The sequence below is a fragment of the Microtus ochrogaster genome, chromosome 21, assembly GCF_000317375.1.
Source record: "Microtus ochrogaster isolate Prairie Vole_2 chromosome 21, MicOch1.0, whole genome shotgun sequence".
NCBI classification, from domain to species: Eukaryota; Metazoa; Chordata; class Mammalia; order Rodentia; family Cricetidae; genus Microtus; species Microtus ochrogaster.
In genome coordinates, this window is record NC_022022.1 from 4,870,807 (window position 1) to 4,889,721 (window position 18,915).

Genomic DNA, 18,915 nt, shown 5'->3' on the forward strand with positions numbered 1-18,915 from the left:
TGACAAAGTACTGACTTAGCATGTTCTAGGTCCTGGGATCAATCTCCAGCATTGAGAAATGTTCGCAGGCGGCAAGCTTTTTCAAGCCATTGTACATCGAACAGTGTCTCTTGTCTCACATAGATTGGTAGTTTGGCTGGGTATAGAACTGTAGGTAGAAGGTGCGTTTTCCACAGGATTCTGAAGGCTCAGGCCCAGATGGGCCCTTTCTATAGCTTGGCTAGAGTCATCACAGTGAGGTTCACTGGGGAGGTGATGGAGCATGAAGGGCATAGGCAGAGGCCGGAAGCCTTGTTCCCTTGGTGAGCTTGAGACCCTGAAGGACTGTTTTGGGTCCTGTTCAGCTTTCTGGCTTCTGATTCTAGAAAACTGAACTCGTGGGGGCTATCCACACTTTCTGCTTTATTTTTCTGTTCTAATCCAGTAGCTGGAGTAGGTTCATTTCTTAGAGTCAAATGCTTCTTAGGAAAATCACCGATTTTATTTTAAACCCATCTCTGTATATTTGGGAAATACAGGCTCTTCACTGAGAGAACTGCAGAGTAGTCATCAAAAGGCCTGGGTTGATTATTATTATTATTGTTTTATTACTAGGCTTTAATAAACACCCCTATTCTCTTCTATGGTTACTAGTCCAGTTGATGAGTGGCATTAAATAAATCCCTGCACTTCCTGAAGACTCAGTCTTCTAATGAGAATGAAAGGGCCATTCGATAAAGATGCTGAACAGTAAAGACAAAGATGAGATTACCTTCATACATGTACTTTTGTAGTAATAAGAGCAGCGGGGCTGCGTCCCCGGCACCCGGCCGCCCACATGGCTAGCTCTAGCTTATGCCCCGAAATAACCACACGGAAACTGTATTCTTCTAAACACCGCTTGGCCCATTATATCTAGCCTCTTCTAGGCTAACTCTCGCACTTGGACTAGCCTATTTCTAATAATCTGTGTAGCCCAAGAGCTGGCTTACCAGGAATGATCTTAACCTGCGTCTGCCTGGAGTGGGAGAATCATGGCGACTCCTTGACTCAGCTTCTTTCTCCCAGCATTCCGTTCTGTTTACTCCTCACACCTATGTTTTAACCTGTGAGGGCCAAGCAATTTCTTTATTGCTTAACCAATGAAATCAACAGATTGATATATGGTACTCCCACATCATACTTTGAAGAAAGGTTTAACATGAGGTATATTAGCCAGCGTGGTGCTGGCAGAGAACTGGGTAAGAGGAAGGAAGGATGCTCAAGGGATGAAGGAAAGATGTTCTAGAAAGGAAGGGTGCTCAAGGGAGGAAGGATGCTCAAGGGAGGAAGGGTGCTCAAGGGAGGAAGAATGCTCAAGGAAGAAGGGTGCTCAAGGGAGGAAGGATGCTCAGGGGAGGAAGGGTGCTCAAGGGAGGAAGGATGCTCAAGGGAGGAAGGATGCTCAGGGGAGGAAGGGTGCTCAAGGGAGGAAGGATGCTCAAGGGGATTGCTATTTAGGACCTCAACTCGCTGCTCGAAACTCCTACTGTCAGCCCCGCTCACTGCTCCTCTGGCTGCATTTGGTTCTTAGGGACTTACCTGTGACTAGAACAGAGACAAAATGACCATGAATGTAGATTTCTGGCTTCTGGCTTCGGGCACAGCACTGGTAGGTCCCACTGTCCGATGGTGTGGCTTGGTCTATGGTGAATACCAACTGAGATTTCTGTTCATTGCTACCATCTGTCCCAGGATCCCTTTTCACCCTTAGCTGCTCTAAGCTGGTCTCAGGAGAACAGTCGGACCGCCTGTCTTTGCACCAGAAGAGTATTAGCCCCTCGGCTTCGCCTCTCTTGTGCCACAAAGTGCAGGTGAAGACCAGTTGTCCTCCTTGCTGGGATACTGAGCTGGTGACTTGGAGGCATCCTGAAACAGGGAAGCAGGAGTTACCATGAAAAGTCAGGAAGAGTTCCTTAAGTCACACCTAGCTGGTCCTTGTCACTAGAGTGTCTTGTGTGACACTTGTCTGACAGTGACACTGGCAGACTGGAAACACAACTTCTAGTTGTTCCTGGAACAATAAGCACATTGCTCGCCTCTAATTTTCCTGGGAGGTGAGACTTAAGGGACCAGATACATCCGTGTGAAGTTTCTACTCCATGATGCTGGGGTGCGGGGGACTGCCTTAGTGACTTTTCTATGGCTATGACAAAACACCATGACCAAAGCAACTTATAAAAAAAACCCTTTAATCTTTCAGGGAGGGTTAGAATCCACGATGGCAGAGTGAAGGCGTGGTGGCAGGAATAGCTGAGAGCTCACATCTAAACCCATAAGCAAGAGAGAGCACACTGAGAGGGGTAAGAGGATTTTGAAACCCCGAGCATGCCCCCCATCTTCCCCAATTTACCCCCCAGCAAGGCCATACAGCTTAATCCTCCCCAAATAGCCACTAACTGAGCACCAAATATCCAAATACCAAGACTTATTCGGGACATCTCATTCAGACCATCAAAGCTCTGCTCTCAAGTGTACAGCCCAACGTAGAGATCGGCAAAATACAAGCCAGGCAGCGGTGGTGCACACTTTTAGTCCCAGCACTTGGGAGGCAGAGGCAGGTGGATCTCTGTGAGTTCGAGGACTGCCTGGTCTACACAGAGAAACCCTGCTTCAAAAAAAAACCCAAACAGAGAAACCCTGTCTCAAAAAAAAAAACCAAAAAATAAAAAAATAAAAAAAAAAAAAAACAAAAAAAAACCCAAATAGCCGGGCGATGGTGGCGCACGCCTTTAATCCCAGCACTCGGGAGGCAGAGGCAGGCGGATCTCTGTGAGTTCGAGACCAGCCTGGTCTACAAGAGCTATATCCAGGACAGGCTCCAAAGCCACAGAGAAACCCTGTCTCAAAAAACCAAAAAAAAAAAAACCCCAAATAATAATAATAATAATAATTGATAACATAGATAAAAATAAAATAAATTTTAAAAGATTAGCAGAATACCGCAGTCCAGATTCCAGGCAGTAACGGCAGCCATGGCTAGAGGTAAGACATGCAAACGGCACTTGGTAGAGGTAGAGGCAGTGGCCATGAAGTCCCTGGGTCTGGAGGTAGTAGAGTGGATGGGATGGGGGGAGGCCCTATACCAATGGGGTGAACATGTTCTCAGGGTGAAATTTCATTCTTGTATGAATGCAAACGAGTGCTCTGAAATATTTTCTGTCTTGGGGAGAGAAATCGGTGGTACGTCACACACTCAAATGCCTGGGAAGCCTTAGTTGGGGTCTGCAGGAAGTAAGGAGGGAAATGAGATGGTGTGGGCATGAGACGAAACTCCAGGAAGGTAGGACAGGAGGGCCGTGCGCCAGGACAGCGTCTCAGGCGTATCAGCCAAAGATGAGAAGCAATAAAGTCTCAAAAATTCTACTCTCGTGGTATGATTCTACCAAAGTACTGTGGCCAGGCAATCCCTCAAGGGCAAACAGGCCCCCCCAAATAAGGGCTGGGGGAAGCAACAGCAGCAAACGTAGGTGTCTTCCTTGTCCAAAGGAACCCCAGCAGGAGCAGGGCTGAGTGGCAGTCGGAAGAGAGGAAAAGACGAGATGAGTGAGAGTGGCGGAGAGAGACAGAGGCATGATGGCCGCCAAGCCGACCTCTCGGGGCATCTTTGTGGTGGTGTACCTCACCTGGTTCACAGAGTCGAGGGGTTGTGTGTCCTTGGGTGGCTACGTGGTATTGTACTGTTTTCGGCATCCTAGCAAAAGCTACGGCATGGATGCTGCTGGAGCCATGGACCACCTGGGTCTGTGTAGGAACTGCCAGATGGGGCTAGTGTGCCTCATGCCTGGTACTTCCTGTCACTGCACGGTCAGGAGGGCGTCCAGCAGACTGATGGCCCTGCTGCAAGGTTGGGTAGAAGCCTGCCACGGATGAAGCGGTCACTATTGCCCTACCCACCAAGCCATCTCCCCTTTTCAAAGGACAAAACCCTCAAAGAGAAAGGATTGTTTTTATGCATGAGTGTGGGGTGTGTGTGTGTGTGTGTGTGTGTGTGTGTGTGAGTGTGGTGTGTGGGGTGTGTGTGCATGTGTGAGTGTGGTATGGTGTGGTGGTGGTGGTGTGTGTGTAGGTCAGAGAACAGTTTCAGTGGCATCTTCAAGAACACTTTACCTCTTTTGAGACAGGGTCTCTGGCTAGATTGGCTGGTCAGTAAGCCCAAAGGATCCTCCTGTCTCCACCTCCCTGGTTCTGGGATTACAAGTATGTGCCGCTGCCATCCTTGGCTTGTTTTTGTGTTTGGCCAGCACTTTACTGATTAAGCTGTCTTCCCAGCACAGTTTTTTTTCTTTTTAAAAATAAAATCTTAGAAAATTACTTAAGCTGCATTAATTTTTTTTTAAAAAAATAGATGTTCATTTTATGTATATGAGTTCTTTTGCCTGTATATATCTATATACACCATGGACTTGCCTGGTGTCCAAGGAGGTTAGAAGAGGGTGATGGACCCCTGGAACTGGAATTACGGATGGTTGTGAACCACCATGTGGGTGCTGGGAATTGAACCAGGTCCTCTGCAAGAACAGCCAGTGCTCTTAACCACTGAGCCATCTCTCCAGCCCTTCAGCTGTTTTAAAAAAGTATATCTACAGGCTGGAGAGATGGCTCAGTGGTTAAGAGCTCTGCCTGCTCTTCCAAAGGTCCTGAGTTCAATTCCCAGCAACCACATGGTGGCTCACATCCATCTGTAATGAGGTCTGGTGCCCTCTTCTGGCCTGCAGACATACACACAGACAGAATATTGTATAAATAAATAAACATTTTTTAAAAAGTATATCTACATGCCTTTGCAGTCTCTTGTTTGTGTTACACAAGTTTCCAAAGCCAGATTTGGACAGTTGGTCTTATGTTATCAGAAATCTTATATCCTAATTATATTTTTTTGTTCACGGGTCAGATGTTTTTACTTCCCCGTCATGTGGTCAGACTCACAATTGGAGGAATACGTGAATGAGGATGCCCCAAGTTAATGCCCATGAAAGCCTGAACCCCTGCACTGCGGGGTCAAAAGCAGGTGGATGTGAGGGACCACTGCCTTGATGGCCTCAGTAGGATGTCTCCAAGCACTCGTTCTCCTATACCTTGACAGACACTCGGCAAAGTATATGAATATATATCCTCAGGGGTTTCTCAGGAAGCTTTTAATGTTTACAGGCCCCGTGGTTGGAAGGCACCAGCTGGGCACAAATCTCTTCTTTCACAGGTTGCAACTGCCCCTGACACCACAGAGCATCGGGGTAGGTAAAGCGGACAGAAAAGTACTGCTTCCCTGATACATTTAAATCTATCTATCTCTTTCTCTTTCTCTCTCTCTCTGTCTGTCTATCATCTATCTATCTATCCATCCGTCTGTCCATCTGTCTATCATCTATCCATCCATCTATCCATCAGTCTATCATCTGTCTGTCTATCTGTCTGTCTATCTATCTATCTATCTATCTATCTATCTATCTATCTATCTACCTATCTATCCGTCTGTCCATCAGTCTATCATCTATCTATCTATCTGTCTATCTATCTACCTATCTATCCGTCTGTCCATCTGTCTAACATCTATCTATCTATCTATCTATCTATCTATCTATCTATCTATCTATCTATCTATCTATCTATCTATTATTGATCACCACAAAATAAAAAATTGTCACCAAATTATGTAGGGAGCTTATGAGTTCCTGTGTGTGCCTGGAAGAACCAGGGAAAATCTCCACAGAGAAATCAGCGCTTGTGTTGAGACTTTTTCCTACAAGAAAACATGCACGGGGAACTCTTTCCCCTGAGCCCCGGATTCTCCCCTAATGGCAGTCTCTGTCCTGGCACCTATACTCACCACCACGTTGGAAGTCCACGATTGCCAGCAGGATGGCGAGGGCACAGCAGCTTTGGCCAGGTGGCATCAGGATTTGCATGTTTTCAGCGGCCCCAGGAATTCCACATGAGTGTTGGCTTTGTTGCTCTGTAACCTCACCCCTCTGAAAGCACAGAGACACATTAGCTGAAGCCTTCCAGACCTCTAGGACTGTTTCCCTATTTTAAGCGCTTATTGAAGTTACTTAAAGTGTGATGGAGATAAAAAAGAGCCCCAGGGCACAGAGGGTTTGGAAGTGATATAAAAAGATCAAGTAAGGTATAACTGGAGAGAGGAATGGGGTGGGCTGGGCTGAGAGATGTTGCCTAGTTTTCATGGGTTTAGTTGGCAAATAGCCCCTGTTATATCCATCCATATATATGTAACTATATGTATATGCCTATATGTAAACAAATGTCCATGTGGGTAAATATATAGTATGTAAAAAGGAGAAAAGAAAGTGCAAACATGAGGGCCTGAGGAAGGACTGAACTCAGGTAAAGGGCACTGTGTCCTGAAAGCAGATACAAAGCTAACGTTGCTCCAGTTTCAACTCTACCATGGATATTTTGGTGATGGGTAAGCACAAAAAATATATTAGCTAATGAAAGCCTAAGATCTGACGTGAAGCTTCGGAGTGCCTGTCTCAGCTCCATAGGCATTTGCTAAAATGCAAGGACTTTGGGCCGGGCTAATTTTGATGTGTGATTTTTTTAATTTGCAAATTTTTTACAATAAAGTTTTAATTAAAAAATGTTTGGGTTTCCAATATTGTTTTAATAAAGTTTTCCTTGGGTTGAAATTATTTTCTCCTAATAGTTTTACTATATTAATTTAATATATTTAAATAACCTAATCCCGTTTAAGCAAAATTATGTCCACATTTTAAAAAGCACTCAAATTGAAAGGAAAAGTCAACAGGAGGCTGATTTGGTAAATTTGGTTCATTCATACAAGAGAGTATTACACGGACATGTGCTGTGTATCAGCATTTCAGCCAGCGACAGACGGCATGGACATCAGTGGTCCTTAGAGATTATAATGAAATGGGGCAGAAATGAGCCACTGGAAGGATAAGAGAAAAAAGAAACGAGAAAAAGAGAGTGGAGGAAAAGGAGAATGAAAAGGAGGTCGGAGGAAAAGAGATTAACAAGAAAACCATGGTGAAGGGGTTCGCAGACTTTGCAGACTTCAGCTAGCTTTGAAAACAGGGACCTCAACACTGAGGTCTCTAATAGTGTGTCATCAACTCTGCTCATCAGCAGAGACACCAAGCAAGCCGTCATGCATGTATATATGAAGGGTCCCACACAAGAGGAGCTTGGGCAGGTCTTTCATGCGGGATGCCAGAAAAAGATGGTGGCGTCTCAGGGGATGACGGCCTTGAAGGCCTTCTAGTGGGACGATATTGAAGATGTATGACAGTAACATTAATGACCTTGACCTCTGCAGACATAGGTTACATGTGTTATGTTTTCCTTTTTTTATTGAATGTGTTCACTTTTAACAGAAAAGGTTTAAAAATTGGGAAAGCATATAGGATAAGAATATATGTATATATGTACACACACACACACACACACGTGTGACATGAACGAGCCTGATTGTTGGGGTTTATGTCCTGCCCAGTTCTCACAGCTGGCAAGTCCCAAAGAAAATCACACAGAGGTCTTCATAAATTATAAACTGATTGGCCCATTAGCTCAGGCTTTGTATTAGCTCTTATAACTTATATTAATCCATTATTTTTATCTATGCTAGCCACATGGCTCAGTACCTTTTTCAGCAAGGTAGATCACATCTTGCTTCTTCCGTGGTCTGGGCAGGACTCAAGAAGAGTTTTCTTCTTCCTAGAATACTCCTGTTCTCATTGCCCCATCTCTACTTCCTGTCTGGTTGTCCCACCTATACATCCTGCCTGGCTAGTGGCCAATCAGCGTTTATTTAAAGCATAATTGACAGAATACAGAATTGTCTCACACCACACACACACACAATTCTTATACAGCTGTATAATATGTACAATGTCTTTGCAGGGACTTTTCCCCAGACTGACCTCAAACTCATAAGCCTTTTGCCTCAGCCTACCCAGCTGTGATTACATGCATGGGCCAACCAAACTGGCATGGTTATGTTTTAGGCTAAATTTAAAAATTAAGGAGACTGTAAAGTAAAAATGTTATCATGAGCTAAGGCTACTTTATGACTGAAGTCAGTTTCTTTCTGAGGTGCTGGGGATCCAGCCCAGGATTTGGGGTCTGACCTATTTAGAGTGGCTGTTATGCGGTGCCCAGCAGTGCCCAGCAGTCATGCCCCAGGCTTCCATCACTCATGCTCTGAAGAGATTCCCAGACCTGCAGACTCCAGGCACAGAAAGTGCTTTATCCAGGCGTTCAATTTAAAGCTGTCGGACTCTATTTTTAGTGTATATTGTGTCTAGATACATAAATACCATGGTATTATGGCTGCCTACAGTATCATTATAGTAACATACCATGTGGGTGTGTAACCCAAGAGCAAAAGGTTGTGCCAGATGACCAAGGTGTGCAGAGGCTGCAGCATCTTGGTTTGTATGTATCCGCTTTATGCTGTACAGCCATGAAATCATCTAGTGATGTATCTCTCAGTGTGTCATCATCATTAGTGATGCATTATTTTAAATTATTTATTATCTTATTAATCGTAAATTGTTTTTAAAATGGAGGCTCTCTACCTTGCTATAATGTAGCAGGCAGGCCCTCAGCAGATGCTAGTGCTACACACTTGGACATTTCCATGTCTAGAATCAGGAGTCAAATCAACCTCTATTATTTATTTAAAAACTGAACTCGATTAGTTTTATAAATATGGACTTAAATTATATCTATTATAATTCAGTATGTCAAAATGGGCACCGTGTAGGATATATATATATATATATGATATATACATATTCACTGTACATTGTCTGTGTCTGGATATATAACTACCTACTGTTGTATTATAGTTGCCTACAGTATTCATCATAGTAAAATGCTGTGTGGGTGTGTAACCCAAGAGCCTTGTCGTACCAGATGGCTAAAGTATGCAGAGGCTATGCCACCTTGGTTTGTATACATACACTCTATGGTTTTTAAGAATCTTCTGTGTGCTCCCCCCTCTCTCTATATATTTATTATATATATAAATATAAATATATATATATTTCCAGCCTGTACCTTCTTGAAGAGGTATACTCACAAGTTTTGTGGTCACTGTTTCACTGATGAGACACAGTAGCTTACTGAAGCAGCTTCAGGAAGGGAAGGACTACTTTGGCTCATGGCTTCGAAGGGATGCCAGCTTGTTATAGCACGGGAGCCCTAGGGGCGTGGTTTGTGGTGGAGGGAGCTTGTGGCACAGGTTAGTTTACATGACAGCAAGCATGACACAGAGAACTGGGCCAGAAGAGGCTGGTCGGCTCAGCTCTGGTGAGCAGGCTCCTTATCTTAAGATGCTTTATTAGCACCATGAACTGGGGAATAAGTATTCAAAATACAAGCCACTGGTGTATATTATGGACTTGAGCTCCAAAATTTGAGGGAGAAAACCAGAAATAGTTATAAATCCTGTTTCTGATTTTTCAGTTATATATTTAAAGATTTATTATTTGTATATTTGGGCACTGCATGCAGGTGCACAAGGAGTCCAGAAGAGGGCGTCAGACCCCTGGAGCTAAGTGATGGGTGGTTGTGAGCAGCCCTGTGGGTCCTGGGAACTGAATCCTGATCCTCTGCTAAAGCAGCCAGTGTTCTTTGTCACTGAACCATCTCTCCATCCCCTACACCATATTTTTGTCACATATCAGTTATATAGCGCTATGGATTTCATTGCTTTCATACACAGAGACAGCACCTTGATCATATTCATCTCCACCATTGCCTTCTCTTATCACCCTTTCCAGCCCAAGAAAGTCCAATTACTTTTCTTTCATTTTTATTTTGTGTGCATGGGTGTTTTGCCTGCATATATATTCATGAGCCACATGTGTGCAGTGCCTGTAGAAGCTACATTCCCCCATTGTTATTTTAAAAAATAGGTTATGTTCAATGTATATTTTAACTTAGGGAGAAGTGAATTTTTTGTGACATTAATTCTTCAGATCCGAGCATAGATTTCCGTGTTGTGTATTAGTTCCTTTTCTGTTGCTCTGATGAAACATCAGTATCAAAAGCAACTTAGAGAAGAAAGAGCTTGACTTTACAATCCAGAGGAATGAGATTTCATCATGGCTGGGCAGTGGTGGGGCACACCTATAATCCCAGCACTCGGGAGGCAGAGGCAGGCGGACCTCTGTGAGTTCAAGGCCAGCCTGGTCTACAGAGATTTGCAGACCAGCCACCAGACCTACACAGTGAGACTCTGTCTCAGAAAAAAATCCGACCGTAGACTACATGCAAGAGGAATACTGAAGAGTACTGAGGGCTGGGGAGATTGCGCAGAGGGCAAAGGTGCCTGCTGCCAACCCTGACACCCTGAGTTTGATCCCCAGGAACTGAATGACAGGAGAGAATGGACTCCTGAAAGTTGACCTCTGACCCTTCCTCAAATATACAGTAAAATAAAAATAAATGTCATTAAAAAGAACAATGATGTGGAAATTCAAAACTAAAAGAATGAAAAATAGTGGTTAAGTATTGTTGGCCTAACTAAATTAATATACGGCAAAAGTATACAGTTTTATAAAGAAATACATAAGGTCACAGACATGCTTTGCTGGCCTCTACAGACACCGCACACATTGGTGCACAAACACGCTTGCAGGCAAAACACCCAGACACATAGCTTGAAACTATGTAATAACCCTTAGCTATATAAAGTAAAGTTTGGAAAAATTACTGGAAGAAATGGGAACTACAGTGATCCCCATAGTTCAACCCAGCTTCCTCAACTGTGAAGTGATAAAAAGGTATGTATAGAAGATTTAAAGACCAACCCGCCCAATGGAACTGTAGAAGTCCTTCCAACAATTCTCTGCTGAACACATATTCTTCTAAACAAACCAAACAGTTTAAAAATTGATAGTGTACTAGCCAATAAAGCGAAGCTCAGACTGTCAGTATTGCAAGGCCAGATTCTGTTTCAGTGCAACTAGCTTAGATGTCAAAAACAATAAGGTACATTAAAAAAAAAAAAAACTATTCCGGGGCAACACCAGGCTTCTTGGGCTTCTGTGCTGGGCCCTAGGTCAAGCCCCTGAGAAGTGAAAACATTTGACTAGTATATCCCATCTAGCACCTGCCAGGTAGGTACGCGGTGGACAGAGAGATCATTAAAACAGGAGTCTATGTGTTGCTCTATGCCGCCTAGTCAGGTCGGGTTTGAAATCTAATGTTGGATTTCTTAATCTCTATGAAAAAGAGTTTACTGATGAATAAAATGTTGACAACAGCGTTCTCTCCCCCAAGGTAACTATGGAGGTCAATCTAGCAGCTTTGTGAGTATAGCATGGTGCTTGACGGAGCGCAACTGCTCAATAAATGCTAGCCGTGCTGATTCTTAGGGCCGCATAACTGGCTGCAGCTCATACACAGTAGTATTTAGTGCTTTTAAAACTCTGAGCTTTCATTAACCACGTGTTCGGTGCAGAAGTCTGGAGGAGCCGTGTGACTTGCTTAAAGTCACAGAGACCGGATGGGGAGCTGGGATCCTAACCCCCTCGCAGTCAGTATCTTTGGTGTCTCTCCTTACGCCTTTAATGGAATCTCTCTCCATTCTCAAACAGTGAAGAATAAAGGGTTATGACAAGAACAGAGTTGGGGAAGCAGTTTACAAGGGTTAGAAGAAGAGGAATGCAGGCCATGGGCTCTGGGAAGGTTGCAGGATGGCAGTGGAGTTGGGTCTTGGTAGTTTTGTTGACTTTAGGTGTTGGTACTGGAAGGATGCGGTGGGAGAAGGAAGGTGGAGAAGGAGAACCGACCGGTTGGGAGATTTGGCTTGTAACCAATGCTGTGCACTTGCTGGCTGTGAGATGCCAGAAGGTCCTGCCTCTTCTTCAAGATTGTGTCCTCAGGGACTGATGCAATGGGATGGGAGGGGCGGAGTAGGGACCGCTTCCAACTTTAGAACGACAGGCAGGCTGGCCTGCTGCAAGGAGCCGGTCCCTCCGCCGGAGTGGCTACGCGGTGATGAAGTCTAGCTGGACCACAGTGTGTAAGTAAGCTTGGGCTCCTCAGCCGGTTTGGGGGTAGGCGGGGACCATTCGGGTAAGGACTCCCTTGTCAGAAGTGACCTTGATTCTTGGAGCACCTGGTGCGCCGCGGGCAGGCACAGATGGCTGGAGCTCTCGCCGCTAGAGGGCGCTGCCTCCCAGCCCCGGGTGTGACCTTCGCCGCATCGCCTGGCTCAGTCCAGCCCAGGACTCCTCCAGGCTGAAGAGCAGGGGACTGGAGACGGGGGGTGGGGGTGGGGGGGTGTCCGAGGTCGGAGGTGAGGGCAACAACCTTAACTAGGAGGGGAGAAGAGGACAGTGCATGATTGGGTCTTGTGGGCCCAGTGACTAGGGCTGCGCTCGAAGCTACTAATGGCTCTTTAGCATCAAGAGAGGTGGGGTATGGGAGGGCAGAACTTTCTGGGTCCATTACGCCTCCAGCCGCAGGTCCTGCCGCCCTCGTGCAATGCCGTGAGCTCTGGGGGTAGGGGATGGGAAGGATGCAGATAGGGTTGGTATCCTCACATTTGAGTTTTCCTGAACTGCTCTGACCTCAGGGATTTCTTGGACTCTCAGAAATCCTTGGTAAGAGATGGAGGAAAGCGGTAAACGCCCTCATCTCTAGTTTATGGGAAACCAGAGTTCCGGGGAAGCCTTGGCGCCCTTGCTTGTTGTTCTCAGCCTGCCCTTCTAACCCGGTCCCTTGAGCTGGAGCGCAGCTTCCTAACCGCGGCTCAAAGGGAACTATGGAGAGCCAGATGACTCAGCCGGTAAAGGCGCTTGCCACAAAGCCCAAGGACTTGAGTTCGCTCACAATGGAAGGAGGTAGCCGACTCTTGCAAGTAGTCCTGTGACCTTCACGTGTACAGCATACACACACACACACATACACACACACACACACACACACATCTATGCACACTAAATAAATATAGTAAAACTGTATTTTAAAGGGGACCAAGGAGCCTTTTGAAGACCTGGTGAGGAACATGCGGCTTGTGCTCACAGGGAGGCAGACTTGATGTTTTTAGCGAAGTTAAATCCACGCGATTTGTCTGATTTTCCTTTAATCTTGGGTATTTTGTTTCTCTTGCTGAGAATGTGTGGAAACACTAGAAAGGCCGCAATCCTGTAGCACGAATCTGCAAACCTGTAGTTTTCTATACAGTCACAATGTACGTTCACTACCTTTGCAACACGTTACTGTACAGTAGCAAATCACTTTCAGTTATGTGTAAAGGAATAAATCAATTCAAATGCTCTTTGTAAAAAAATTAATGAGATGGGTTGGGGAAATGACTCGTTGCTCTTGCCGAAGACAGGGCTGAGTTCCAGCGTCCAGGTTGGTACCTCTGTCTGTAACTCCAGTTTGAGGGCACCCAACACCCTCTTCTGGCTTCTGTTGGGTCCAAGCTCACATGTGGTACATGTGTGTGTGTGGGGGGGCATGTGTGTATGTGTTCGTGTATATGTGTGTGTGTGTGCGCGTGCGAAGGCAAAACATTCATGATATATGGGATAAAAAATCAGTTTAGAATTAGTAAAACAAAATGTATAGGATAATAAAGGAAGCAAATTCTATAAGGATGGTTGTTGGAACAGTTACAGGAATACATGATAGATAACACACGCTTCCTCGGACCCGGTGTCCATCTGACAATGACCATCATTTCTTTTTATGTGTATAGCTTGTTTTACCTACGTGTATGCCTGTGTACTGTTTGTGTGGTGCCTGTGAAGGCCAGAAGAGGGCATTGTATCCCTGGAACTGGAGTTATGTATGGCCTTGAGCCTCCGTGTGTGTGTGTGTGTGTGTGTGTGTGTGTGTGTGTGTGTGTGTGTGTACCAGGCCCTCTGCAGGAGCAGCCAGCACTCTTAGCCACTGAACGGTCACTCCCGGCCCTTGTCTAGTCCAATGAAGTGTAACAGCTGCCAAGAGATTCGAAGATACCTATGCTTTCTGCTAACGGCAGATTCTCCTGTGGCTCCTTGCCTGCAACACCCCCCTCCCCACTCCGAGACAGGGTCTCTCCGTGTAACAGCTTTGACTGTCCTGGAACTCGTTTTGTAGACCAGGTTGGCCTCGAACTCACAGAGATCCGCTTGCCTCCCAAATGCTGGTCTTAAAGGTGTTTGCCACCACACCTGGCTCCTTACCTGCATTTTTAATGGAAGCAAATACCAACTCCCTAGCAAAGGCTGACAAAAGAGAAGATGTATTTTCTCCCCAGACTCACAAACCCCGAGTGTGGTCTGACCTCGTGGGGTCACACACCCTAGGTAAGCCACCAGCTCTGACTCACAGGCAAAAGGCTAAGGCTTCTTCCCACTGAAGGAGACAGTTGGACCTGAACTGAGGGCAAAGCATTGCTTTTTTAAACCCCAGGAATTTAGAGGTTTGCTCTGCCCAAACCACACCGCGACTAAGGCTGCCCTTGTTTATGCCACCTTTGGTGCCTAGGACATGAATGTCCCTCAGAGACACCTCACAGAGGCAGCTCACATCTCAGCCCAGGGCTGGAGCAAAGGCTTCACAACCTTTCTTGTGATGATTCTTCATCTCCTTTGTATTTATAGAAATGTGTGTCTTCCACCCACCATCTTCTCATGAACACAGAACCAAAGAGAGCACCTGGAGGAGTCGGCCCAGCATGCCTGAGTTAATCTGGTCAGGCTTAACTCTAAAATGCTCACAGAGAGACTTCCCTCCCATGGATGGGGTGTGGTCTTTCCCCTGAAGGCATGTCTGAGCCAGCGAAGGACCCGAAGCTCACGCGAAGGAAGGGTGAGCGCGCCAGCCCACCGCCACAAGTAGCCAATCTCTTCCTCAGGCTTCTGAGGGCAGAGAACATTTATTTCCCTTTGAGAAGCAGGCTTCTCAGCACCTCACTGAAAGCTTGGCCTCATGTGAGCAGTTCTGTCAAGTGTTCCACCTCTCCCCAGAGCCCAGGTACCTCAGGACAGAGTTCTTCCTTGCTCTCACGCTGGGTGCTCACGCTGGGTGCTCACGCTGGGTGCTCACGCTGGGTGCTCACGCTGGGTGCTCACGCTGGGTGCTCTTGATTCTTATGCTGGTGTCTTTCTCTTGTTAAAAACTATCTCCCCACTTCCGTCTTAGCTCCTACTGCCGTCAGTCTCGTAGTGAGCTTTGAAAAACCACAGGATGGGTTTTTAGCAGCTAGAGGGGTCTTCCTGCCTTTCCTCCACCTCTAGAACTTTTCCTCTCTGCTTTCTCCCCAGCACCTCCTTCTCTTTCCACGCCTCTCTCATTAGAAACCCACTAAGGTTCTGAGAGGACTGAGAAAAGAAAAACCGCCCCTTGAAATAGGTTTCTTTGCCTTGGGAAATGAAGACTTCTCACTTGTTAATGGATAGAGATGGCTCTGGTAATAGAGACGGCCAGAAGGTGCAAAGACAGCGTGCGCTCTCAGGAATAAAGGTTCGCTGTCTTTTCCTGTGGATACCTTTGGATTTGGAGCCGTTTAGAGCGCAGCAGAGCTGTTCCACTCTGAACCTGTGCAGCAGGAAGTCCTATAGTTCGGAGACACCGCCCGCGACTGCCAGCTAGTGCCAGGCTATCCAGAAGCTTGAGTTAGTGTCATAAGAAGTGACACTGGGGAAGCTTCTTCCTGGCTAATGTAGAGTGCTCACACCATTGCCACCCCGCTCAGGAAAGTGCTCTAGCTTTGCGGTCCCCGCCAGTTGCCTCCCTGAAGCCATCGCTGGATGAGACAGACCTCACATGGCACCACCCTTTCTCAGTGCATGTCCATCTTGCCCCTGGAAACCAAAATGTATCAGTCCGTCAGTATTTGGCTTTCTTGGTCTGATGAGCAGCTTCTAGGAGCTTGGCTTGATTAGAGCCCATGTTAGGGAGAGACTCTCCACGTCATCTCCATGTTTCTCACCACAGTTGATGTTATGGACATGGGCTGCCGAAGTAGCCTGGCTTCCGGGGTCCCAGTATCCTTATCCTTTGTCCGTGTGATAGTGGGTAAAGCGCTGGAGTCCAGTTCTATGCTCTTGCAATGCTGCATTGTTGTCGAGGGGAAAACAGTAAGGGTTCTGCCTGGTTTTTTAAAAAATGGAGGAAAAAGTAAAAAGAAGCAAACTGGGTGGATGATAAGTGTATTTTTATTTTCTATAGAATTATAGAGTTTCTAAATTGGAAGGATGACCTGGCTTGTGAACGCAACATTTGGGAGGCAGAAGCAGGAAGATTTTGAGTTCAAGGTTAGCCTGGGCTCGTAGCTCCTACCTTAAAAACAAACTAAGTACATCCTGATCAAAAGGCAGAAAGAGCCACAGTCGTCTGCTAGTCCAGTCTGTAATGATGTACAGAGATGTCCGTGCTAGTGGTTCTCAAAGGAAGTGTGTCCAAATCAGCAGGCTGGCTTGTTTAAACAGTTGAGGCTCTGGAATTACAGCTCAGTACTGGTCCAAAAACCCAGCTCTAACAAAGAGGATACGAATTTATTCTGGAACCAAATATGAGTGACCATGGTCTGGGGGTATGGATTTAGGTCACCCACCCCGAGTTCCAAGTTCTGATGTGGAAATGTTTCATAATGTTTTTATAGAGACAGAAAAGGTCTTTTCAAGAACATTGGTAGCAGTGGGAGGGAGGAGGGGAGAACTCCCCTGTGGTCCTTGGTGCTAGCCCACTGGTTCTGTTGAGTTCATTCATTCCAAAAGGCTTTAAGACGTCAGTCTGATAGGAGGCTGTGTTGCGGGAGGTCCTTCCGCTCCTCCAGCCTATAGCCGCTGAGATACCAGCCCATTGGGGCGTGGTCTCTCTCCCTTTAAAAAAGCGGCCACTTCCCTCTCCTCTCTCTCTTCACTTCCTGCTCCGCAGGCACTAGACTCCCTTCCTGGTTGTGCAGAGGGCTGTTGTCTGGGACGGAGATCTGTAAGTTTTTTCCCCTTTAAATAAATATCACCATATTAATCATAATTCCAAACTGGTGTGGCATTGTTTGCGACTTACGCCTACAAGGCTGGGCAAAGAACGGCTATTTGGGGAACCGAAGGTAACCCCAGAGAAGCTGCAAACTGGCTGTTGACCTACAGCATTCCCATCTCTAGAGCTACTGAAGTTCTAACCTGTCAGTCCACCTTGCACAGGTTTCGGTGTTAAGGTAGGGCCAGCCGCTTTCTGGAAACTTTACATCGCTGGTTGAGGGCTTGTCCGCCTTGCCCGAAGCCTCAGGTTTGATCCATACATTGTATACATTAGGTGGGATAGAGGAGAATCAGAAATTCACGGCCAGTCTGGGCTAGAGACTCTGCCTCAAACCAACAGTAACGTCATAATTGGCCTGGTGTATCAGTTCACATTCACCTGCCGTCTCTCTGCCACTGAGGGGAATTCACTGAGAGCTGGCTGTGACCCTTAAGCAGAGTCCCCAGACATGTTGCTGAGACTACAGTCCATCTACAACCCTCAATTCTCATGTGGATTCTGGGGTCCCTGCTGCTGTAGGGAGACAGTCACCCTGTGGAAGAGTTTGTCTGTCAGTACACACACTCCCTGATGTCACACTTCAACTAGAGGACCCCTCCTCCATACCTCCCTCTCATCCTAGAGTCTTCTCTGGAATTCTCTTCTCTTGTAGCCTGACCACAGACTCATGCTATGGAACCTTTCCCCTTTGGGACCTATAGAAGGATGTTCAGTCTGTCTCACAGGCCTGATTTGCCATTAGAGCCCCTATCGTGCTGTCTGTCCATCAGTGACACTAGGGATGGACCTTGCCTCACAGCCTTGACTATGCTGGTCTCTGCTGTCTGCTTACATGTCTACAGCATCAAGAACTCATCTAGTAAATTTCTTAATCAAGCCAGGCAATGGTGGTGCATGCCTTTAATCCCAGCACTCGGGTGGCAGAAGCAGGTGGATGTTTGTGAGTTTGAAGCCAGCCTGGTCTACAGAGCTAGTTCCAGGACAGGCTCCAAAGCTATAGAGAAACCCTGTCTCGAAAAACAAAATCTTAACCTAAAGGACAATCTGCCTCATTGTAGCCCTTGAAACACATAAGATCTTTTATATATGCAGCTTCTACCCTTTGGGTGGACCAAGCAGTTGCTTCTCTTCTGTTTCCACCTGCTGCTGTGATGGGTCTGCCAGAAATGAAGATACTCCAAAGAGACACTGTCTCTCAGGTTAAACATCAGGCTATGAAGCAATGGACCCAACAGAAGTAGCCCAGCCTCAGGGAGAGAGATCTGTCTCCCAGAAAGACTCCTCAGGCTTTTAATAAAATGTCAGATGGCCTTATGGGACACGACCAAAGCTCAGACAAGGATGCATCGATGGTGGGCGGAACCACACTTTGATGGGACTGCTTAGAGGCCATGTCTTTGGTCCTCTATTTATATTATTTTAAAGGATATATTTATTTTTATTTCATTTGTGTCCCTGGAACTGGAGTTATAGCCAGTTGTGAGATTCCAGGTGGGTGCTGGGAAACACACCCAGGTATTCTATAGGAACAACAACTGTGTTTAACCATGGAACCATCTCTCCAGTCTCTGGACCCTCTATTTAAACTTAAAGTTCACTTCAGGACCCCAAGGATGGACTTTAAGAGGTCACTGGATCTCTTTGTTCCTTTCCCCAATGAATAAAACTCCATTTTCTGAATTTTCATATCAAGTTGGCTGTTTTAACTGACTTCTTAGGGGTACAGGCTGTGAGCCTAAGTCTGGTGACACTACTGTTGTGATGGAGGAGAGTCTTCTGTTTTGTGTTAATTTCTTTGGTTAAATAAAGAGACTGCCTTGGCCCTTTAATAGGACAGAAAATTAGGTAGGCGGAGTAAACAGAACAGAATGCTGGGAGAAAGAAGCTGAGTCAAGGAGTCACCATGATTCTCCTACTGGA

At 46.1% G+C, this 18,915-nt stretch overlaps 2 protein-coding genes across 2 annotated transcripts in view; one reads left to right on the top strand and one right to left on the bottom strand.

The window, feature by feature from the left end:
• Nucleotides 1-1,410: 1,410 nt before the first annotated feature.
• Cd160 (CD160 molecule) lies at nt 1,411-6,148 on the bottom strand. The gene is made up of 2 exons (XM_026784152.1): nt 5,846-6,148; nt 1,411-1,887 (listed from the first exon to the last, which is right to left on the bottom strand). The coding sequence occupies exons 1-2, from the start codon at nt 5,922-5,924 to the stop codon at nt 1,511-1,513; spliced, it is 456 nt and encodes a 151-aa protein (XP_026639953.1). The 5' UTR covers nt 5,925-6,148; the 3' UTR covers nt 1,411-1,510.
• A 5,818-nt stretch (nt 6,149-11,966) lies between these two features.
• The window catches only part of Pdzk1 (PDZ domain containing 1), a 54,729-nt gene continuing 47,780 nt past the window's right edge, over nt 11,967-18,915 (top strand). The window contains exon 1 of the mRNA XM_013349872.2: nt 11,967-12,034. The gene's annotated coding sequence lies outside the window, so the exon portion shown is untranslated. The remainder of the gene's footprint in view (nt 12,035-18,915) is intronic.